This window comes from Dicentrarchus labrax, unplaced genomic scaffold (genome assembly GCF_905237075.1).
Source record: "Dicentrarchus labrax unplaced genomic scaffold, dlabrax2021, whole genome shotgun sequence".
NCBI lineage: Eukaryota > Metazoa > Chordata > Actinopteri > Moronidae > Dicentrarchus > Dicentrarchus labrax.
In genome coordinates this window covers 1680001-1705570 of record NW_026136721.1, presented here as the reverse complement: position 1 = coordinate 1705570, position 25570 = coordinate 1680001, and the positions used below count along the sequence as shown (strand labels likewise).

At 41.4% G+C, this 25570-nt stretch overlaps 2 protein-coding genes across 3 annotated transcripts in view; one reads left to right on the top strand and one right to left on the bottom strand.

Annotated features, from left to right (window-relative positions):
• The first annotated feature begins 273 nt into the window (after positions 1–273).
• Positions 274–14693, top strand: chodl (chondrolectin). 2 transcript variants are annotated; one of them, XM_051385896.1, is made up of 8 exons: positions 275–599; positions 3943–4118; positions 4193–4380; positions 4956–5113; positions 5246–5284; positions 5359–5442; positions 5516–5612; positions 12357–14693. In XM_051385896.1, exons 1-8 carry the CDS (start codon positions 509–511, stop codon positions 12439–12441), a joined length of 918 nt encoding a protein of 305 aa, XP_051241856.1. In that variant the 5' UTR covers positions 275–508; the 3' UTR covers positions 12442–14693. The 2 variants fall into 2 exon arrangements, with proteins under 2 accessions (XP_051241857.1, XP_051241856.1); XM_051385897.1 differs by lacking the exon at positions 5359–5442 and having other exon boundaries at positions 274–599.
• A 3626-nt stretch (positions 14694–18319) lies between these two features.
• Positions 18320–25570, bottom strand: part of LOC127355206 (zinc finger protein 436) — an 8945-nt gene continuing 1694 nt past the window's right edge. The window contains exons 2-4 of the mRNA XM_051385850.1: positions 21968–22208; positions 21323–21667; positions 18320–19873 (exon numbers count right to left, since the gene is read on the bottom strand). Of these exons, the coding sequence (XP_051241810.1) occupies positions 18444–19873; positions 21323–21667; positions 21968–22208 (2016 nt within the window). The 3' untranslated portion in view covers positions 18320–18443. The remainder of the gene's footprint in view (positions 19874–21322; positions 21668–21967; positions 22209–25570) is intronic.

Genomic DNA, 25570 nt, shown 5'->3' with positions numbered 1-25570 from the left:
AGAAGCAGAGTGAAACTGTTAGCCTAGCTTAGCACAAAGATGATTATACTTTTACTGCAGTAACTGAATACTCCTCACACCTTCAGATGTCATAACTGCAGCAGATATCAGAGAGTGCTTCAAGTATTGATCAGCTGCTCTGGTAGGAACCAATCAGCTTCCTGTGTGTGTGTGTGTGTGTGTGTGTGTGTGTGTGTGTGACCCCCCAGGGCTTAATGAAATAGGAGGGTCCATCTGGGGCTCTGTGAATCGATCAGCGAGAGAGAGAGAGAGAGAGTGGGGGAGGCGGGGGAGGAGAGAGTCGATGTGAGCAGCAGACAGAGACGCTCTCTCCACCTCGCTCTTCACATCGGAGAGAAGAGGAACAAGAGAGGAAGTGAGGAAGAGAGCAGAAATGGAACTAAACATCAACAAACAAGGGGCAGAGCTTTTATTTTGAAATTTCTTTGTAAGTTTGGCAGAGGATTTCTCTTCTTCTCCTCCATAACAGCGTTTCATTTTTTAGAAGATGATGCCAGGCTTCAGGGTGATGCTGCTGGTTCCCGGGGTCGTCATGGCGATGATGGTCGTCCGGATGAACGGAGCGCGAGTGGTGAGCGGTGAGTTACAAAATAAAAGTTTAAATGAATGAAAAGTAAATGGGCTCCATTTCTCTCAGTTTGTTTCTGTTGACTTCAATTCAGTTTGGGTGAAAATGCCATAATAAAGTTAAATGTAAAATAAATGTAATGTTAAATGTTAATAATTAATATATATATATCATATATAAAATTTGAATGTGTGGATTAAAGGGTTTTTACCAAATACCATTAAACCATGCTAGTTTGTAAATGCTAAAAGTATTTAACCCTTTAAAAAACCCTTAAACAGTAAAGATAAAAATATTATAATGAGTTCATGAAACCCACATTAAATGAAGGGCTGCTGTGATGTTTTCACATTTTAAGATGATTTGAATATTAATGATGAATGTGATAATAGAACCTGAATCATTTTAACATTTAAATGCTGCTCTGCCAAATTTATATTTTTGCCCATGGGGGATCAATGAATCTGATCTTAAGTGAGGACATTTTGTCTCGACTACCGGAAGTACTGAAAGGAGTTGTGATTTAGTTTTTTAGGTTTCTAGAATCTGGTTTCGGCGAGTATGCGTCCTTCATCTCACTCGCGTACATACAGCCGGGATCGCACACTGTCAAAGTTAAATAATAATAACATTCAGTATATGTGTGTATTTTATACAGAGCGGTGTCAAAAGATCTCTGGTTGATAGGGTGTGGTTTGTGGGGCCTCAAAGCAACCAGAGGAACACAAAGACACTGAAGGAAGACGAACCAGCCTCAAATCCTCGTGTATAAATCGCTCTAATCAGTGGTTTTACCTTCTGGCGAGCTGCGAACGGAGACCAGGTTATACAGCGGACGTCTCTCCGCTAATGTTAGAGATCACACAGAGGCGTATCAGAACAGGCACCGCACTTCGCAAACGCCTCGTTAAAGAGCGTAGTGATCAAGCTCTATCGGCCACATGAAGCCCCGCCCACAGCGCTGTACCCTGTTACTGCTCGCAGGAAGGAAGTGGTTATTTAATTGGCTGTCTGAGATCATTTGAACCTTTACGTGCAGCTAGATAACACAATGTCAGACGTGCCATGTGCGCCATACCACAGGAACCAAAAGAACCAAAGGAACCACAGGAACCACAGAAACCAAAAGAACCACAGGAACCAAAAGAACCACAAGAACAAAAAGAACCACAAGAACAAAAAGAACCACAGGAACCAAAAGAACCACAGGAACCAAAAGAACCACAAGAACAAAAAGAACCACAGGAACCAAAAGAACCACAGGTACCAAAAGAACCACAAGAACCACAAGAACCAAAAGAACTACAAGAACCAAAAGAACCACAGGAACCAAAAGAACCAGAAGAACCACAGGAACCACAGGAACCAAAAGAACCACAGGAACCAAAAGAACCAAAAGAACCACAGGAACCAAAAGAAGGGAAGGAACCACAGGAATTGAAAGAACCAAAAGAACCACAAGAACCACAGGAACCACAGGAACCAAAAGAACCACAGAAACCAAAAGAAGCGAAGGATCTGTTTTTCCTTGCCCTTGTCTCCAAGGTCTTGTTCATGGTGGTACTGTTGGGTCTCTGTAAATAATGTTATAAAGAGTTCGGTTTAGACCTGCTCTATTTGAAAAGTGTCCTGAGATAACTTCTGTTATGTATTGGTGCTATACAAATAAAATTGAATTGAATTGAACCACAGGAATCAAAATAACCAAAAGAACCACAAGAACCAGAGTAACCAAAAGAACCAAAAGAACCACAGGAACCAAAGGAATCAAAAGAGCCAAAAGAAACACAAAAACCACAAGAACCAAAAGAACCATGAAAACCACAGGAACTAAAAGAACCACGAAAGCCGTACTGTAGCCGTTACTCTCATCACTGTTGTTATACGGATTCATGACTTTAGAATCAGATCACCGACCCGTTCGTGGTACATTAACATCATCCGGGGGTAGTTGCATCTAGAATGATAAAACTCTTTACACCTGGAATGTTTGTGTTCATATCCTGACATTTAGAAGCAGGAACACAAACTGAGCTTAAACTACAAGTTGGTGACAAAGGAGGAAAAACCATCACACACCTGGTTTGATCAGTTTATTAATGTTCATTAACAAGCTCTCGTGTCGGGCGCCTGGATAGATCAGTTGGTATAGCTGGTGACCCATGCACTGAGGCTAAGTCCTTGCTGCAGCACTGGTTTTTCTTTAATTTGTCAGCTGTCTGTGTTTCTAATCTTTTATATTCATTTATTTTCAATGATTAGTTTTCTGTGCAGTAATATATATATAATAATATATACAAAGCATCAGTTGTCTTCCTGCTCAGAATAAAGAATTACAGCTGGCAGCACTGCACTAAGTAATGGTCAGACCTATAAATCTGAGTTAGAGACAGACAGACAGAGAGCGAGAGAAAGACAGGCAGAGAGAGAGACAGGCTGATAGTAGACAGATATATATGGAGCTCTTTAGTGGCTTTAACAGTAAAGTGATGATGTTGCAGAAGAGAATCCAGCTAATCACTTAAAGTAGCTCAGAGTGTGTGTGAGGCTGTTTGAACCAGAGTATTAATCACACACACACACACACACACACACACACACACACACACACACTTTATTCTACAAAGAAAATGTACAAATGAGGTCAGACACAAATAGGAACACGACATAATACAAGTTACAAATAATAATATAATATAGCAATATAATAATATTGTTATTATTAAATGAATGGAGGTTAAAAACAAATATGAAATATATATAATCATCAATAAATAAAATAATAATAAACCCTATAGGACAGGATGATGTCACTGATGTAGTGATGATATAGTCACGTGTCAAACAAGCTAGAAGGAAGTCTCCTATGTGGAGATTAAGAGAGAATAAAGTGTCCCGGAGTGCGGTAGGGTCCTAGGTAGTGATCAAGAAGGAATGGAGTGCAGTAGGGTCCTAGGTAGTGATCAAGAAGGAATGGAGTGCAGTAGGGTCCTAGGTAGTGATCAAGAAGGAATGGAGCGCAGTAGGGTCCTAGGTAGTGATCAAGAAGGAATGGAGTGCAGTAGGGTCCTAGGTAGTGATCAAGAAGGAATGGAGCGCAGTAGGGTCCTAGGTAGTGATCAAGAAGGAATGGAGCGCAGTAGGGTCCTAGGTAGTGATCAAGAAGGAATGGAGCGCAGTAGGGTCCTAGGTAGTGATCAAGAAGGAATGGAGCGCAGTAGGGTCCTAGGTAGTGATCAAGAAGGAATGGAGTGCGGTAAAAAGTGAAAGCGAAGCCTCAGGATGAAGCAGGAAGGAAGCTTCCTTGTTAAGGCTGAAGGAAGGTGATGACAATAAGCCCTCTCCTCTCTCAGGACAGACGGTGTGTTCGGGTGGTCCAGAGCATCCCTGCTATGAAATTGCATATTTCCACGATGTGTCGAGCCGCGTTGCCTTCAGGGAGGCGCGTCAGGCCTGCGAGATGGATGGAGGGGCGCTGCTCAGCATCGAGAGCCCGGCCGAGCAGAAAGACATCGAAAATCTGCTGAAGGTGAGACAAACAGATGGTCTTCTTCATCTCCTTCCTCCTTCTCTTCCTCCTCTCATCGTCCTCTTTGCATCCAGGAGCTGAGTTCAGGAGCAGTGGGCGGGGCAGGAGGAGGTGCAGGCGCAGGAGGCATAGCGGACGGTGATTTCTGGATCGGTCTGACTCGGGTGGATGGACTCGATCAGACTCATCCTGAACTCAGCAACACCTTCACTTCCTGTCCACAGCTCTACCAGTGGATCGACGGCAGTCGAGCCATCTTCAGGTGAGGGTCAGGTTGACGCTGCATCAGGTCATTGACACTGTCCTCTGTCAGTCTCTTTACCTGCTGCTGTTAGCAGCCTTCAGGAGAGACAGGATTGTGCTGCCAGGCTTTTTAGACTCACTCCTGTTTCAGCCTCTGTACACTGGCTCCCAGTATGTTTTAGAATTGATTTCAGGATTTTACTGATTACCTTTAAGGCTCTACATAGTCTCTGGCCCATATCTCCGATTAATTAGTACCATGCACACCGGCTCGTTATGTGAGTTATGTGAGTTTTGGGCCCTAAAGGTCTGGAACAATCTGCCTGAGGAAAGTAGGTCAGCTGAGTTAGTGATGTACTTCAAGTCCCATCTTAAAACATAGTTTTACCTGAGAGCCTTTCCTGGTTTCACTTGAATTTAAAATTGTGGAAGAATCTTCTATTTCCTAAAGGTTTGTTTTATCTGCTTGGAAGTTTAAAACTGGATGATTTTATAACATTTATTTATTGCAAAGCAATTTGTAACATGGATTTTGAAAGTGCTCTATAAACAAAGATTATTATTCTTATACTGATTATGATAATGTTGATGTAGGAACTGGTATTTCGACGAGCCGTCCTGTGGAGGAGAGGCCTGTGTCGTGATGTACCATCAACCAACTGCACTTCCTGGTCTGGGTGGGGCTTACCTCTACCAATGGAACGACGACCGCTGCAACATGAAACACAACTTCATCTGCAAATACAAACCAGGTACTGTCAGCCAATCAGCTTCAATGTCTGCTAAACAAACCAGGAACCATCCGTTTGTCTTTCTGATTTCTTTCTTTCTTTCTTTCTTTCTTTCTTTCTTTCTTTCTTTCTTTCTTTCTTTCTTTCTTTCAGAGAGCCATCTTGAACACACACCTGGAGATCGGGGCACAGGTGAGCAGGACAGCTCTTATAACTTCCATATGTTCTTCATTTGTTCCAAAATTTAAATGTGTGTGTGTCCTCAGAAGTGACAACAGGTGGAGGTGTGGTCACAAAGCCTGCAGGCGGTGAGGAGGTTCCCCCTGAGGTCACCATGGCTGGAGCTTCAGGTACAAACTGACCTCTGACCTCTGAGCACATCTGACTAAACTTGGTCTGATTCCTGTGTCTGTCTCTGTTCAGGCATGTTACTGGTCTATGTGATCATCCCCACAATCCCCCTGCTGCTGCTCATCCTGGTGGCCTCTGGGACATGTTGTTTTCAGATGCTCAGTGGAAGGTAAGACAGGAGGTTCCCTTTCAAAACCTTTTTTCTTTCATTAATTTATGGAGAGTCCAGCGGTTGGAGCTAAGGTTGGCTCTACGTCAGCTACAGAAACAGCAAGTGAATAGTGGAGTTCCTCCTGTATGTGTGTCTACTCTCAATGTACGTGACCACATCACAAACATACTACTTTACAGGAGAGCCGAAATTATTGAAAAAAATATATTTTTCAACCTGCTTTTAATTTTGAAGAAATGTGCATTTGTGGAACCAACATTTTATCTCATGTATGCCTGGTATCACAACCTGGCTCAAAAGAGTGTGACAAAGAGGGACACCACACAGTCTGTGAATTGTTAACAAAATGTAATTAAGTAAATACCAAAATAATCAATACAGTTGAATATGTCTATCAATAAATCAGTATGTCTGCAATGTCTGTGTGAGTGAAGGGTGAGGTGTATATGTAGAAATGTAACACCCAGAACACAAACAAAAACCAACAGTTCAGTCAGCAGGCCAGAAACAGTAAAGAGGAACAGAATAAGGCCAACCCTAAGGCCATCACACTGGTTCCCTAAATGATCTGTGTCTAGTTCCTATATGTGTCCTGTCTCTGGTTCCCTATAGTCAATTCAATTCAATTCAATTTTATTTGTATAGCGCCAATTAATAACAGAAGTTATCTCAGGACACTTTCCTAATAGAGCAGGTGTAGACCGAACTCCTTATAACATTAATTACAGAGACCCAACAGTACCACCATGAGCAAGCACTTGGCGACAAGGGCAAGGAAAAACTGCCTGTTAAAAGGCAGAAACCTAGGACAGATCCTCCGGCTCTAGGTGGGTGGTCGTCTGTCTCGACCAGTTGGGGTGAGAGAGAGAGAGAGAGAGAGAGAGAGAGAGAGAGAGAGAGCGAGAGAGAGAGGCAGAGAGAGAGAGACAGACAGATAGACAGACAGACAGGTGCACAGCAACAACAGTAGCAACAACTACACTAATAGTAGTGACTGATGATGATGAACCTGACAACAGCAACGATGGGGGACAATGAGCAGTGACAACAGCAACAACAGTAACCGTAGCAATAGTAATACTTTATAATAATAATAACAATAATATCAGTGATATTGGCAAGTGCAGTCAAGCAGGACCATGGTAGGAGGCTCCACCAGGATCCATGAGAACCTGCGAGACGAGAAAGCACAAGAACTCCGGGGAAGAAGTGAAGTTAGTAACATGCATTAATGGGACATGAATGAGTGCAGAAAGAGAGAGAGAGGAAGAGAGGAGCTCAGTGCATCATGGGAAATCCCCCGATAGTCTAGGCCTATAGCAGCATAACTAAGGGATGGTTCAGGACTCACCTGATCCAGCCCTAACTATAAGCTTTATCAAAGAGGAATGTTTTAAGCCTACTCTTGAATGTGGAGAGGGTGTCTGCCTCCCGAACCACAACTGGAAGCTGGTTCCACAGGAGAGGAGCTTGGTAACTGAAGGCTCTGGCTCCTGTTCTACTTTTAGAGACTATAGGAACCACAAGTAGCCCAGCATTCAGAGAACGTAGTGTTCTAGTGGGGTAATAGGGTACTATGAGCTCTTTAAGATATGAAGGGGCCTGACCATGAAGAGCTTTATAGGTGAGGAGGAGGATTTTAAATTCTATTCTACATTTTACAGGCAGCCAATGCAGAGAAGCTAGTACAGGAGAGATGTGATCTCTTTTTCTAGTTCCTGTCAGTACTCGTGCTGCAGCGTTTTGAATTAATTGGAGTGTTTTAATGGACTTATTGGGGCAACCTGATAATAAAGAGTTGCAGTAATCCAGCCTTGAAGTAACAAATGCATGGATTAGCTTTTCTGCATCTGCATGTGTCTAATTTTTGTAATATTACGTAAATGAAAGAAGGCAGTCCTAGAGGTTTGCTTTATGTGGGAATTAAATGACAAATCCTGATCAAAGATAACTCCAAGATTCCTGACAGTGGTGCTAGAGGCCAAGGTAATGCCATCTAGAGTAACTATATCTTTAGACAGTGAGGGCTCTATCTTGCACTGAGCGCAATTGACTGACACTGGCACTTGTATAATTCCTATTTTGCACTCGACGCACATTGGAATTTTCCCTCCACCGATGCACGTCCTTAAATTAGGGAATTAACTTGTGCTCCGGGGGGCGGTTCAGTGAAAAGAGGAGGCGTGTTCCGTAGCAAACGTTCCCTGGTGCTATTTTGCTGTTTCAGAAAACAATTCCGCCACAGACCAGGAAAAACCTAGTCCAAAGTCAGTGGCGCTTATTCAGATGCTATTTTAAGGGCGCACTTGAGGGGATGCGCCTGAGAGGCAGCAGCAACATTGCCACCCGGTCAAGACGGGCATTAATACTTTGCCGCATCCCAGACAGCTCCCGCTCCAGCATGTCAGACCCGGTTTGCTGCAGGAACGGGTGGTCCTCCAGCGTGTAGTGGGTCTGGATCCTCTGCACCTTGGTATTTGCACCGCTCCCTCCTCAGCTGGCCCTTGCGCACTGCTCGGCCCGTGCGCACTGCTCTCGAGGCCAGGGTCTTCTTCCTGCGAAGCTGCGTTACATTGTTTTGATTTATTGTATGGCTGTGTTACATTTATTTCATGTCAATAATGACACTTCTCGGTCTTTTACGGCCCTGACGAGAACGTCGGTCTCCTCGGCTGTGAACCGCTCCTGGCGTGCGCCTGGCAAATCCGCCGTTATAATAGCAATCCGCCATGGAACAAGCGCGCCTGCTTTTAAAGGGAATGTGAGATGACGCTCTGATTGGTTTCTTGCACGTTACACCCAAACCACACCTATGACTAATGTAGCTACTTCAGAACAACCCATTTTAGATTTGCACCGGGCGCAAGAGTCATTTATCCCGCCGGCATAATAGCAACAGCGCCCGAGAACTGCCCACAAAGCTACTTGCGTTTTGTGTTTGATACTTGCGTTTCAGATCGGCAAGATAGAGCCCTGAGTCTCTAAGGTTTTTGGGCCAAGTACAAGAATTTCGGTTTTTTTTCTGAGTTTAACATCAGAAAATTGCAGCTCATCCAGGATTTTATGTCCTTAAGACATGTTTGTAATTTAGATAATTGATTAATTTCATCGGGCTTGATTGATACGTATCATCTACATAACAGTGAAAGTTAATGGAGTGATTCCTAATAATGTTGCCTAAAGGCAGCATATATAAAGTAAATAATATTGGTCCAAGTACAGAACCTTGTGGAACTCCATGACTAACTGTAGTATTTATTGAAGATTCATCATTAACATGTACAAACTGCGAACAATCTGATAAATATGACTTAAACCAGCTTAGTGCGGTTCCTTTAATGCCAATTTGATGCTCAAGTTCCTGTAAAAGAATATCATGGTCAATGGTGTCAAATGCAGCACTAAGATCTAATAATACAAGTACAGAGACAAGTCCATTGTCTGAAGCAATCAGAAGGTCATTATTAACTTTAACCAGAGCTGTCTCTGTGCTATGATGAACTCTAAATCCTGACTGAAAATCCTCAATTAAACTATTGTTATGTAGAAAGTCACACAACTCTTTGGCGACTACTTTCTCCAGAATCTTAGAGAGGAAGGGGAGGTTAGAGATTGGTCTATAATTGGCTAAAACCCCTGGGTCAAGAGTGGGCTTTTTAAGAAGGGGTTTAATTACAGCTACTGTACTTTAAAGGACTGCTGTACATATCCTGATAATAAAGAAAGATTAATCATATCCAGTAAAGAAGTGCAAATTAAGGGTACGACTTCTTTAAGCAGCCTAGTTGGGATCGGGTCTAACAGACAGGTTGATGGCTTCGATGTAGAAATTATTGAAATTAATGATGAAGATCGATAGAAGAAAAACAGTCTAAATATATTATTATTATTATTATTGTCTGTGTCATGCGTCTGCTTCCCTATATTCTATGTGTCTGCTTCCTGTCTGTCTGTCTGTCTGTCTCTCTCTTTCACCCCAACTGGTCGAGGCAGACGACCACCCACCTAGAGCCGAAGGACGTCCTAGGTTTCTGCCTTTTAACAGGCAGTTTTTCCTTGCCCTTGTCGCCAAGGTCTTGCTCATGGTGGTACTGTTGGGTCTCTGTAATTAATGTTTTAAAGAGTTCGGTCTAGACCTGCTCTATTTGAAAAGTGTCCTGAGATAACTTCTGTTATGAATTGGCACTATACAAATAAAATTGAATTGAATTGAATTCCCTATATTCTTTGTGTTGTGTGTGGTTCCATATATTCTCTGTGCCATGTGTCTTGTTCCCTAACATTTGTGTCCTGTGTCTGGTTACCTATAATCTATGTGTCTTGTGTCTAGTTCCCTATAAAATATGTGTCCTATGTTTGGTTCCCTATATTCTCTGTGTCCTGTGTCTGGTTCCTTATATTCTTTATGTCTTGTTCCTATTTCTCTTCATCATGTGTCTGGTTCCCTAAATTCCCTGTGTCTGGTTTCCTGTGTACTCTGCGTCTGGTTCCCTAAAGTATGTGTGTCATGTCTCTGGTACCCTATGTTCTCTGTGTCCTGTGTCTAGTTCCCTATATACTATATGTCCTGTGTCCAGTTCCCTATATTCTCTATGTCCTGTGTCCAGTTCCCTATATTCTCTATATCCTGTGTCTGGTTCCCCATATTCTCTGTCTGGTTCCCTATATTCTATGTGTCCTGTGTTTGGTTCCTTATATTCTATGTGTCCTGTGTCTGGTTCCCTATATACTATGTGTCCTGTGTCTGATTCCCCATATTATCTGTGTCTGGTTCCCTATATTCTGTGTGTCCTTTGTCTGGTTCCCTATATTCCCTGTGTCTGGTTCCCTATATTCTCTGTGTCCTGTGTCCGGTTCCCTATATTCTCTTTGTCCTGTGACAGTTCCCCATATTCTCTGTGTCCTGTGGCAGTTCCCCATATTCTCTGTGTCCTGTGACAGTTCCCCATATTCTCTATGTCCTGTGTCTGGTTCCCTATATTCTCTGTGTTTAGTTCCCTATATTCTCTGTGTCCTGTGTCTGGTTCCCCATATTCTCTGTGTCCTGTGTCTGGTTCCCTATATTCTATGTGTCCTGTGTTTAGTTCCCTATATTCTATGTGTCTTGTGTCTGGTTCCCCATATTCTCTGTATCTGGTTCCCCATATTCTTTGTGTTTTGTTCCCTTTATTCTGTGTCTGGTTCTCTATATTCTATGTGTATGGTTCCTTATATTTTATGTGTCATGTGTCTGGTTCCCTATATTCTATGTGTCTGGTTCCCTACATTCTATGTGTCATGTATCTGGTTCCCCATATTCTTTGTGTCTGATTCCATATATTCTATGTGTCCTGTGTCCCTATATTCTCTGTGTCTGGTTCCCTATATTCTATGTGTCCTGTGTCCATATATTCTGTGTGTCTGGTTCCCTATATTCTATGTGTCATGTGTCTGGTTCCCCATATTCTGTGTCCGGTTCTCTATATTCTGTGTCATGTCTCTGGTTCCCCATATTCTGTGTGTCTGGTTCCCTATATTCTATGTGTCATGTGTCTGGTTCCCCATATTCTGTGTCTGATTCCCTATATGCTGTGTCATGTCTCTGGTTCCCCATATTCTGTGTGTCTGGTTCCCTATATTCTATGTGTCATGTGTCTGGTTCCCCATATTCTTTTAGTCTGGTTCCATATATTCTATGTGTCCTGTGTCCCTATATTCTCTGTGTCTGGTTCCCTATATTATATGTGTCATGTGTCTGGTTCCCCATATTCTGTGTCTGATTCCCTATATTCTGTGTGTCATGTCTCTGGTTCCCTATATTCTGTGTGTCTGGTTAGCTATATTCTATGTGTCCTGTGTCCGGTTCCCCATATTCTCTGTGTCTGGTTCCCTATTGTAAAAGTGAAGACTGACCCACAGAAACTACATATCCCAGCAGCCTCTGTTCCTGCTGAGGATACAGGGTTCCAGTGTGTGTGTGTGTGTGTGTGTGTGTGTGTGTGCAGTGCTTACTCAGTGATTATGGCGACTCAAACACTCAGATGTGTTGTTAACGAGAACTGATTTACAGCTTCTGGTTCAGTGTGTGTGTGTGTGTGTGTGTGTGTGTGTGTGTATCTGGCATCAGTTCAGGTGTTTTTTCTTCCAGCAGACAATCTGCTGAATCTGCTGCTTTTTTCCTTTTCCTCGGTCTGTATATTCAGCTTATGTTGCAGTTTGATGATGGTGATGATATTATATAGATATATAATATAAATATATAATATATATAATATAGATCTCTAATACGTGGATGTATATCTACAGTATACAGCGGTGGAGAGCCTGAACTATTAATGGAAATCATTATTATTCATTAATAATGTATCAATATCAGCAGATACTAACCTGATCGGGGCATCGTGTTATGGAATTGGTATCGGGGATCATGGAGAACCAGCAGTCTGGTTTTTGTCCAGTGCCCTTAAGGATTCCGGTCCTGGCACCTTTTGGTCCAGTTCAGACACCGTAGCCAGCTGTACTCATTTCACATCTGTTACTCCATTACATCTGAACATCATAATCAATAACTTCAGCCCACTTCTGGTTATTGATGCTAATTATGCTAATTCATTGAAAATGCTGGGGAGCGATTGGTTAAAGGTCTCTCCCGGCCAATCACGTGCGTCAGGTGTTGTGAGATTATGACTGATTGATTAATCATATTGATCTGCTGCAGTGTTGACTGGTAACCATGGTAACACTGATGATCTCTGCCCGCAGTACCCCCCGCACCAAGACCGCCGTCGACCAATCGATCAACCTCTGGATCTCCAACACGCCCAAACCGGACAGCATGGAGGTCTGACATCACAGTGACATCACAGTGACATCATCAGAGGGAACGATATCACTCACACTTACTGCATCAGTTATTGATCTGTTATTGATTACTGCATCGGTTATTGATTACTACATCAGTTATTGATCTGTAATTGTTTACTGCATTCTTTATCTGTTATTGATTACTTCATCGTTTATTGATCAGTTATTGATTACTGCATCAGTTATTGATCTCAGTTATTGATTACTGCTTCTGTTATTGATTACTGCATTATTGATCTGTTATTGATTACTTCATCAGTTATTGATATGTTATTGGTTACTGCATTCATTATTGATCTCAGTTATTGATTACTGCATCAGTTATTGATCTCAGTTATTGATTACTTCATCAGTTATTGATCAGTTATTGATTACTGCTTCTGTTATTGATTACTGCATTATTGATCTGTTATTGATTACTTCATCAGTTATTGATATGTTATTGGTTACTGCATTCATTATTGATCTCAGTTACTGATTACTGCATCAGTTATTGATCTCAGTTATTGATTACTGCATCAGTTATTGATCTGTAATTGATTACTGCATTCTTTATCTGTTATTGATTACTTCATCGTTTATTGATCAGTTATTGATTACTGCATCAGTTATTGATCTCAGTTATTGATTACTGCATCAGTTATTGATCTCAGTTATTGATTACTGCATCAGTTACTGATCTCAGTTACTGATTTCTGCATTAGTTATTGATCAGTTATTGATTACTGCTTCTGTTATTGATTACTGCATTCATTATTGATCTGTTATTGATTACTGCATCAGTTATTGATCTGTTATTGATAACTGCATCAGTTATTGATTACTGCATCAGTTATTGATTACACATCAGTTATTGATCTATTATTGATTACTGCATAAGTTATTGATGTTATTGATTACTGCAGTAGTTATTAATCTGTTATTAATTTCTGCATTAGTTATTAATCTCAGTTACTGATTACTGCATTAGTTATTGATCTCAGTTATTGATTACTGCATCAGTTATTGATGTTATTGATTAGTGCATAAGTTATTGATGTTACTGTTTACTGCAGTAGTTATTAATCTCAGTTATTGATTGCTGCATTAGTTCTTGATCTCAGTTATTGATTGCTGCATTAGTTACTGATTACTGGGACTCCAGTAGGGCTCTACCCTACTTACACTGAACTTGCCTCCATTCTTCCTCATGCTTGTCTTTCCTTCCATCACCCCTCCTTTCCTTGTCCTCTCTTTAGTCTCCTTTCTCTCCTTTTTTCCTTCCTCCCTGCATCTGCAGTGGTCTGTGCTTTGATTGGTTGGCGCTTGTCGGTTGAGCTGTGCTATGATTAGTCTGTTGAGCTGTGGGGATTAAACCTGTGAGTGTTAAGGCTTGTGTATACTTGCCGTTCCCGACGTGACGCGTGACAATGTGACGTCAAAATGACGTACATCTCGCTGGCGCGCCAGGATTTTGGCCCAGTCGCGCCAGGTCGTGCACCACTCTTTTTTTTTCAGCTGAGCGCGCCAAAGCGGGAGCAGGAAGATGGACGATCTGTACTATCCTTCAATGAAGGAACAAAGAGATGCCCAGAGGTGCCAGAATTCATGGGGAGAAATTGGCATGAATGTTGGAAAAGAGGAGGCCATATGCTGGAACCTCCGCGACCGATAAAAAAAAAAAAAAAAAAAAAACTTTCTCTTCTTCTTCTAGTGCCTAGAAATAGCAAAGTCGGTAGCCTTTCCTCAGTAGCGACACCTCTGTTCAGGAGAAGACTGCAACTAGTGTCGCGACCACCACGCGCAAGTATAAATAGTTACGGCGCTCCCGTGATGTCACACTGTCGCGCGACAGGTCGGCAACGGGGAGTATACCGAGCGCTTTACAGTGCACTCTCTCTTGTCTGTTTGATGTTTCGTTAATGACGCAGAAACAACTGAAGAGGAACTGAGGCGTCTCAGTGGGGGGGGTGGGGGGGGTGGAGATGTTTGATCTCAGAGTGAGCTGCACTGCGGGGCGGGGGGGATTAATAGAGCTGTTAATTTAACAGGATGAAAGAGATAATTATTTATTTAGAAAATTTACATTTTTATGAGACCTCATCTCTCACTCCTCCGTCCGACTTGAACCCCTCAGTATTGTCAATAATCTATAAACATGTGATCAATGTCTTTCTGAATGTGTTTGTTACCTGGAACTCCTCATTATAGTGTCTTCATATGAGAATAATAAACATTATGTCATCTGCTCATAAAGTCTGTTATTAAGCAGTATAATTAGTGTTTCTATGTTGACCATCTGATGTGCTCGTGTTATTTATTACTGTAACATAATATCCACAGGTATGTTTTCATTCATATAAGATCAGCTGGAAATGAGCATCGCTGTGGGGCCCGCTCTCATTCCCAGGTCATCAGATATAGCTCAGGCATGAAAACGGGTCAGGGGTGAAAAAGGTGAGAAGGATATTACCCCTCTAGGGGGGTCCAGGGGCATGGTTGGTGGAGACCTGGGGAGAGCTGGAGAAACTTAACTTCAGCCATGAGTCAAAAATATTATGGCCTCCTTACTAAGTATTATGCATGAAGCCATTGTCAGCCAGCCTGTCACTGGGTCTGACATTTACAGTACATGAGGCACAATGTGGCTTAATGGTGGACCTGCTGTAACTTAACTTGTCTACTCTTCCATCATGATTGACAGCCAATACAATGTTATGTAATTCAGATTTTAATACATTTTATTATTTCTTTTTTGTGAGTTACCATTAGCTATACAAGCTAGCAGCTAACTTTAGTAACAATATCTAGCTAATGTTAGGCTAACGTTAACGATAATTTTCCAGCGGAGCTTTAGCGGGCTAACGTTGCGTTCCCTCTCCTGCTGTGTTCAATGACTCAATTCATCAAGCTGTAGCTAACGTTAGCTAAGCCTATGGGTAACTCTTAGATATACCAGAAAATATTAAAACACGAGCGAAGCGAGCTGCTTGTAAACCAATCAGGTAATGGTATTCCCCCCCCCCGACCTTCCCAGAGAAAGAAACTGCTGATGCCAGGCCCTTCGCGCTAATATTTCCATGCAGTCGCGCTCCCTTCTGGCACGCGCATCTGTTCGCAGTTCACTGAATCTCTGGTACCTACACCCCCGCCCCCCAAACATTTTCTCATCGAATCTACACGATTCACGTAGGTCACCTACTTTGGTTTCAAAATGGCAAATTTCGCCAAAAGGTGAGTGATTTTCATGTATGATAGCTGCGAGTGGTGTTCAGTTAGTTGTAATCTTCAACTTCACCACTAGATGTCACTAAATCCTCCTTTAAGTTGTAATAAAGTAGAACTCACAGCAGTAGGAGCAGTAGGATTCAGAGCCCTCTAGTGGTAAAGACAGGAACCAACTGAATACAGCTCGCCCTTCAGCCTACAGTCTACAGTCAGTGTGTGGTTTGTGTGTTCTGGGCTACTGTAGAAACATGGCGGTTCAACATGGTGGACTCCACCAGAAGTGGACCCGCTCCCTCTGTAGATACAAATGTCTCATTGTAAGGAAACAAACACACAATGAATCTTATTCTCAGCTGATTAAACACTAATGAACACAAACCTATGAATATTATATAACATATAACATAAATTATATATTATAATATATAATAATATATATTTTTTATTATATATATTATACATATAATAAATATATATATTATATGTATAATATATATATTTTATTATATATATAGGGAGGAGTGGGGTGGAGGTGGGGAGGAGGGTGGGGGGGAGTAGGGATGCAGCTCAACTTACCCCGCTCCTATGCTCAATTTACCCCATACACGATATATAACATATGTTATATAATATATATATGTTATATATTATATACATATATTATATATGTGTATAATATATAACATATATTTAATATATAATGTATGCTATATGTTATATATATATATAACATATATATAATATATAACATATAATATATATATATATATATATATATTATATGTTATATATATATATAACATATATATAATATATAACATATAATATATATATATATATATATATATCTCTTCCTGTCTGATTAATTCTTTGTTTAAACTTTAATGAGTTTGAGTCTCAGAGCGATTTAATGAGGAAACTTTCATTAATTAATCAGCTCGTTAATTTAATCTGCTTAATGAGATATGTGCTAATTCTCACCATGGAAACACAGCTGTCTGTCATCATGTGACCAAACCCTCAGCTGACTGTGTGTGATGAATAAAACACTTCCTGTTACTCAACCAATCAGCTGCCTGTTTTTGTTTGACTACAAAAAACACGAATAGATCCGTAAGGAGGAGAGGAGGAGGTAGAGAAGAGGAGGAGGTAGAGGAGGAGAGGAGGTAGAGGAGAAGAGGAGGTAGAGGAGGAGAGGAGGTAGAGGAGGAGAGGAGGTAGAGGAGGAGGAGGTAGAGGAGAGGAGGAGGTAGAGGAGATAGAGGAGAGGAGGAGATACAGGAAAGGAGGAGGTAGAGGATAGGAGGTACAGGAGGAGAGGAGGTGGTAGAGGAGAAGAGGAGGAAGTAGAGGAGAGGTGGAGGTAGAGGAGAGGAGGAGGAGGTAGAGGAGAAGTGGAGGTAGAGGAGAGGGAGGAGGAGGAGGTAGAGGAGAAGTGGAAGTAGAGAAGTGGAGGTAGAGGAGGAGGTGGTAGAGGGAGGAGAGGAGGTAGAGGAGGTAGAGGAGGAGAGGAGATAGAGGAGGAGGAGGTAGAGGAGATAGAGGAGGAGGTAGAGGAGAGGAGGAGGTACAGGGGGAGAGGAGGTAGTAGAGGAGAGGAGGAGGTAGAGGAGAGGAGGAGATACAGGAAAAGAGGAGGTAGAGGAGGAGAGGAGGTGGTAGAGGAGAAGAGGAGGAAGTAGAGGAGAGGTGGAGGTAGAGGAGAAGTGGAGGTAGAGGAGAGGAGGAGGAGGTAGAGGAGGAGGGGAGGAGGTAGAGGAGAAGTGGAGGTAGAGGAGAGGAGGAGGAGGAGGTAGAGGAGAAGTGGAAGTAGAGAAGTGGAGTTAGGAGGAGGAGGAGGTAGAGGAGAAGTGGAGGTAGAGGAGAGGAGGAGGAGGAGGTAGAGGAGAAGTGGAAGTAGAGAAGTGGAGGTAGAGGAGGAGGTGGTAGAGGAGGAGAGGAGGTAGAGGAGGAGAGGAGATAGAGGAGGAGGAGGTAGAGGAGATAGAGGAGGAGGTAGAGGAGAGGAGGAGGTACAGGGGGAGAGGAGGTAGTAGAGGAGAGGAGGAGGTAGAGGAGATAGAGGAGAGGAGGAGATACAGGAAAAGAGGAGGTAGAGGATAGGAGGTACAGGAGGAGAGGAGGTGGTAGAGGAGAAGAGGAGGAAGTAGAGGAGAGGTGGAGGTAGAGGAGAAGTGGAGGTAGAGGAGAGGAGGAGGAGGTAGAGGAGGAGGGGAGGAGGTAGAGGAGAAGTGGAGGTAGAGGAGAGGAGGAGGAGGAGGTAGAGGAGAAGTGGAAGTAGAGAAGTGGAGTTAGAGGAGAGGAGGTAGAGGAGGAGGGGAGGAGGAGAGGATGAGGTAGAGGATGAGGTAGAGGATAGGAGGAAGTACAGGAGAGGAGATGGTAGAGGAGAGGAGGAGGTAGAGAAGGAGAGGGGAGGAGGTGGTGAAGGAGGAGAGAGGGAGGGGCTCCATATATTGATGTAAAATGATTACTGATTGTCGAACTTGAAATATGTTGCGACTGTTTCAGTTACAGAGTTACTGTCCCTTTAAGAAGTAAATACAACCACGCTGCTTTCCTATTGGTCGGGAGAGTCAGGGCACAATCAATCACACAGCAGACGTTCAGAACCATAGCAACACAATCAATAAGTGGAACATGTAATCAATAAGTGGAATATGATCATCAGCTGCTCTTTATTAAAGCTCATCAACAGCTATTTGTTCAGAGTTCAACGTTCTCTCGACCTTCTCTCGACCTTCAGGAAGACGTTCTGAGCGCGCTCAGTTCAGACGCTCAGGTAGCGATGAGCTGCTCGACGCTGTCTGTGTTGTCGCTCGCCGCGGCCTCAGAGCCCACAGCCGTGGCGTCGACGGCCACCACCGTCTCTTCCTGTTTGTAAGTTAGAGCGGGCATCATGTCGTCATCAAACAGGATGGGCGGGGCTTCCTCAACGGGTGCCGTCCCCACGCCGTGCATGCGCTTCCTGTGCTGCTGCAGGTTCCCACTGCGGTTGAAGCGGGCGGGGCAGAGGTCGCAGGCGAACGGCCGCTCTCCAGTGTGGATGATGACGTGTCTGGCGAGCTGTGAGCGGCACTTCTTGTCTTTGCCGCAGATGTGGCAGACGAAGCTCTGCGGCGGGCGCTCTCCGTTGGCGTGGACGACCTGGCGGTGTCTCTTGAGGTGGCTGAGGCGTCTGAAGCTGCGGCTGCAGAAGTCGCAGCCGTACGGTCGCAGCTCGCTGTGGATCAGCGTGTGGCTCGCCAGCAGAGACTTGAATTTAAAAACTTTGCTGCAGATCGGACATGGGAACACCTTCGCCGCCACCGAGCTCCTCCTGCGTCCGATGACGTGCGGCGCCTCGTTCACTCTGACCTTCAGGTGAACGCGTACGTGGTGCTGCTTCAGGCAGGTGGCGCGCTGGAAGCTGCGCAGACAAATGCCGCAGCGGTGAGGTTTGTCGCCCGAGTGGATGCGGGAGTGGGCAGAGAGGAGCGCCTCGGATTTCAGCCGCTTCCCACAGACGTCGCAGGCAAACGGAGTGTCGGGCGGCGGGCTGTCCTCGCCGTTCACCCGCTTGGCGTGGACCAGGATCTTGTGGCGTTTCAGCTGGTACTGACGGCCGAACTTGCGGCCGCAGATGTCGCAGAGGTGCGGGCGCTCTCCCGTGTGAGTCTGGAAGTGGACGGCCAGCTGCGACCGGCATTTGAACTCTTTGCCACAGAGGTCGCAGAGCAGCGAGCTGGAGCGCTGAGGTTCTGCGGCGCCGTCCACGTGGACGATCTTTTTGTGGTGCTCGAGGTCGTTGGTCCTCATGTAGGCTTTGGGGCAGAGGTCGCAGCGGTGAGGTTTCACCCCCGAGTGGATGACCTCGTGTGTTTTGAGGCGGGACCTGCAGCTGAAGGTTTTACCACAGACGGCGCACAGCCACGCCGTCACCTCGCGCTGCTTCTCCAGCTTGGCGACGCCGTTGGGGTGCAGCCGGCTCAGGTGGTGCTGCAGGTTGTCGCGGCGGTTGAAGCGCAGGTCGCACAGGTGACAGGCGAACGGCTTCTTCCCCGTGTGGATGAACGAGTGTCGCGCCAGACTCGACTTATTCTTCATCACTTTACCACAAACGTCACACATGGTGCTGCCGGGCTCTAGCTTCACCGCGCGAAGAGGTGCATGCTGGGACTCCGAGTCCAGCTGGGCATCCTCCAGAGCCGAGGGAGACGGGTCCACACCTGGGGGGAGAAACACGGGAGGGTATCAGAGAGTGAAGAGCTTACAAATACATTTTATATTTGATAAAAACTATACATGAATTAAATACATATATATAAAATATTAAATAAATATTAAATATAAATATATTAAATAAATATACAAACTATAAATATATTAAATAAATATAAATACATTAAATAAATATATTAAACAAATATAAAAACTATAAATATTTTAATAAATATATTAAATATAAAAACTATAAATATATTAAATAAATATAGATATATTAAATACATATAAAAACTATAAATACAGGGTTCCCACACATTTTCATGGACAAAATTTCAAAACCTTTCCATGACTTTTCAAGGACCCATAATAAAATTTCCATGACCATTCACAAACTATATAAAGTACACAAACAGAACTGTATAGTATACTTTACTCCAACTGTTAATGAATGGATGAAAACTAAACAGTAAACCTTTTTCAATCTCTAATAGTTGTTCATATTCATTCATCCCATTGGTAGGCCATCTCTCGCGGTCTTCTCGTGTTGGATGTGTTTCGTTACCTTAGCATGACTTGTGAGGGCTGCCTCCCCCACATTGCTAACATCAAAGCTCTTTTTGCAAAGCTTACATCTCGCACGTTGGTCATTCTCTTGTTCGGTTTCTAACCAAAGTTTGTATCGGTCTTTAGAGAGCCATGAAATATTAAATGCACACTTGCCCAGCATTATTCAAACATCATTTCAGCTAGCTGGCATACGTGGAGGGAGAAATGGAACGTGCAGAGAAAGAAAGAAACGTGACGTGACGTGCAGTTGTCACCTTGTCACGTGTCGCCGCATATTAGGGCTAACGTTACGTTAAAGGCAAGAGTAGGGTTTTCCTAAAAAACAATGTATAGACTAAAAAAAATCCCTCTCAATTATCACTTATAAGCTTATGTGTACTTTTTTTTTTTTTACATTTTGGTGTAATTTGAATTATCATCTTCAGCCTCTCTGACCTCCTCCAACCACTGCAAGTGCAATAAAACCTTCACAAGTAAAAAGCCAATACTTGATCAATACACCTGTTCAACATACAGATACAGATACATCATCACTCATTTCCTGCAGGTAGTTAGTCATTTGTCGGTATGTGATGCTGCAGGTGGTACACTGGGCTGTGTTCTGCTGCCTGGCAACCGAGGTCTCTGTTTACAAACCGCGAACGGCAAATCCTACCGCTCCTGCCGTTATGTTACATTACGTGGAAGGTTATCCATGTATTCATTTCACACAACAACATTCCATGACTTTTCCAAAACTTTAAAGAATTTGACTAATTCCATGACTTTCCCAGAGTTTTCCAGGTTTTCCATGACCGTGGGAACCCTGTAAATATATTACATAAAAATAGGAAAACTATCAATAAATTAAATAAATATAACATTTTATTTTCATCCTCACTCACCTCCCTCAGCTGGAGTCCAGGTGGGATCACCTGTGTCCTCCTCCACCACCTCCTGCTCCTCCTCCTCCTCCTCCTCTTCTTCCTCGTGTTGGAGGTCGGTAACAGGCGACGCACGGCGGTGGCAACGTTGAGTCGGACTTGGCCTGGTGGCGTGTGAGCTCTGAGGAGGCGGTCTCCTCTTGGACCTGGACCTGGACCTGGACTGGGTGGGTTTGGGGGACTGTCTGATGGCGGGTTTGATGGTTCTGGTTCTGGTGCGGTTGGTGGTGCAGTGCTGCAGTAGAGCGCCACCTCCTGGTCCATCAGGTCTAACAGCAAAACACTGCAGCAGCATCGCAGACGAGCCTGCAGACGGAGGACCAAGGTTATATCGTAATGAGCTCTTTATTGATCGGGAGATCAATCAATACAATTATTAGTAGAGATATTAGAGAGGCACTGATATGGGAGATCAGAAATATATGACAGTCTGTTATAGTGAGCTTGTTATTGATCGGGTTGATTGGGAGAATATTAGAGAGAGAGACACTGATGATAAACTTTACAAACATCAATAAACAATAATCAATATGTGGTTTTTATTAATATTGTTACTGTTGGCTGTCTGTCCTCCATATTCACACACTACCTGTCTCTCTGTCTCACCTGTGTGTCTCCAGCTCAGCTGCTGAGTCAGCAGGTCTACCTGCACGGCAGCGTCCCTCCTCTCTGCTGAGTCACTCTGGCAGCCCACCTCCTTCCTCTCCTCCTTCCTCTCCTCCTCTGGACTCTCCCACTGACAGCCCACCTCCCTCCTCATCTCCTCCTCCTCCTCCTCTTCATCTCTCAGCAGGAAGACACAGAGCTGTTCTCCTCCTTCAGGAGGCTCCAGGAGTCCAGACGCCATCTTTCAATCAGAATACAGAATCTTTACTGATGATATGGATCAAAATACACTGTATCTTTATTGATCATATTGATCATTTTACATTAGGGATGCACCGATCCACATTTTTTCACTTCTGATCCGATCCCGATACCTGAATTTGGATATCGGCCGATACCGATACTATTCCGATACCAGAGCTCTGTTTGCTTTAATATTCTTATTATCATTAGTGTTGATTTTATATGAGGCTGAAATAAACTCCTCTCAACAGGCAGTATGATCTGTACGTATGTATGCATGTATGTCCCAAAAGGAAACTTGAGGTAAGTATAAGGTCAGAAAAGGAAGTCAGAAAAAATATGCAACTGTAAGGGTTTCAAATTGATTGTCATGACAATATTTATTAAATTCCCAAAATGTCAAATATTTGAAATATAAGAAAAGTGCAATAAGTGTAAACATCTTCACACACACACACACACACACACACACACACACACACACACTAATCCCTTTAGCTTTCCCATTGTCTGCCTGGAGTTTAACGTGTTTTTGGAATGACTCTAGAAGTGATTCCTGACAGCTCCTTTTGTCTTTCTGCCCCTGCTCTTCTTCTTCTTCATATGGATTTCCGGCAGTTGAGACACTTCTAGGCGTATTACTGCCCTCCTCAGGAAGTCACTCTAAGGATAATGTTACTGCTTCAAATGTTCATATATAGCCCTGTATCGTGTAACAACTGTAATACTACTTTAACAATCAAGTGGTGGTTCTCATTTTGACCCAATAATCCTCGTGCTGTTTTGTGTGGTGCTTTTTTAAATGTTTGATTGCGTTCGTAGTGTTGAACGACGTGAGGGAGCTTCCTCCTCTCTGAATCACTGCTTTGCTAGCTGGCTGCAAACTGCGGAATGGATTTCCTGAGCGGGAGCGTGTCTCATAACTCTGTGTCTCATTGAGCCGCGCCTCCGTTCAGGAAATCCATTCCACAGTTTGCAGCCAGCAGACTGGCCGGCAGGAATCACCTGTGGAGTCAGTCAGCAGACAATGTTAACGCAGACAGGGATCATGGATATCGGAAATCTGCGCAGGTTGGATCGGGAAAATCGATACGTGAATTACGCTGGTATCGGTCCCGATACTGATACTGGATCGGATCGGCCCCATCCCGAGTATATAACACTATATAGCAGTATATATAACAGTATATATAACAGTATATATAACAGTATATAAAGCAGTATATAAAGCAGTATATAGCAGTATATATAACAGTATATATAGCAGTATATATAACAGTATATATAACAGTATATATAACAGTATATATAGCAGTATATATAGCAGTATATATAACAGTATATATAACAGTATATATAACAGTATATATAACAGTATATATAGCAGTATATATAGCAGTATATATAACAGTATATATAACAGTATATAGCAGTATATATATAACAGTATATAGCAGTATATATAGCAGTATATATATAACAGTATATATATAGCAGTATATATAACAGTATATATAACAGTATATATAACAGTATATAGCAGTATATATATATAACAGTATATATATAGCAGTATATATATAGCAGTATATATAACAGTATATATATAACAGTATATAACAGTATATATAACAGTATATATAACAGTATATATAACAGTATATAACAGTATATATAACAGTATATATAACAGTATATAACAGTATATATATAGCAGTATATATATAACAGTATATATATAACAGTATATATATAACAGTATATATATAACAGTATATAACAGTATATATAACAGTATATATAACAGTATATATATAGCAGTATATATAACAGTATATATAACAGTATATATTACAGTATATATATAGCAGTATATATAACAGTATATAGCAGTATATATAACAGTATATATATATAGCAGTATATATATAAAGCAGTATATATAACAGTATATATATAGCAGTATATATAACAGTATATATAACAGTATATATAACAGTATATATATAGCAGTATATATATAGCAGTATATATAACAGTATATATAACAGTATATATAGCAGTATATATAACAGTATATATAACAGTATATAGCAGTATATATAACAGTATATATATAGCAGTATATATAACAGTATATAGCAGTATATATAACAGTATATATAACAGTATATAGCAGTATATATAACAGTATATATATAACAGTATATATAACAGTATATATAACAGTATATAACAGTATATATAACAGTATATATAACAGTATATATATAGCAGTATATATATAACAGTATATATATATAACAGTATATATAACAGTATATATAACAGTATATATATAACAGTATATATAACAGTATATATAACAGTATATATAGCAGTATATATAGCAGTATATATATAACAGTATATATAACAGTATATAGCAGTATATATATAGCAGTATATATATAACAGTATATATAACAGTATATAGCAGTATATATAACAGTATATATAACAGTATATAACAGTATATATAACAGTATATATAACAGTATATAACAGTATATAACAGTATATATAACAGTATATATAACAGTATATATAGCAGTATATATAACAGTATATATATAACAGTATATATAACAGTATATATAACAGTATATATAACAGTATATATAACAGTATATATAGCAGTATATAGCAGTATATATAACAGTATATATAACAGTATATATATAGCAGTATATAACAGTATATATAACAGTATATATAACAGTATATAACAGTATATATATAGCAGTATATAACAGTATATAACAGTATATATAACAGTATATAACAGTATATATAACAGTATATAACAGTATATATAACAGTATATATAACAGTATATAACAGTATATAACAGTATATATATAGCAGTATATAACAGTATATATAGCAGTATATATAACAGTATATAACAGTATATATAACAGTATATATAACAGTATATAACAGTATATAACAGTATATATATAACAGTATATAACAGTATATATAACAGTATATATAACAGTATATAACAGTATATAACAGTATATATAACAGTATATAACAGTATATAACAGTATATAACAGTATATATATAGCAGTATATAACAGTATATAGCAGTATATAACAGTATATAACAGTATATAACAGTATATATAACAGTATATATAACAGTATATAACAGTATATAACAGTATATATATAGCAGTATATAACAGTATATAACAGTATATAGCAGTATATAACAGTATATAACAGTATATAGCAGTATATATAACAGTATATAACAGTATATATAACAGTATATATAACAGTATATAACAGTATATAACAGTATATAT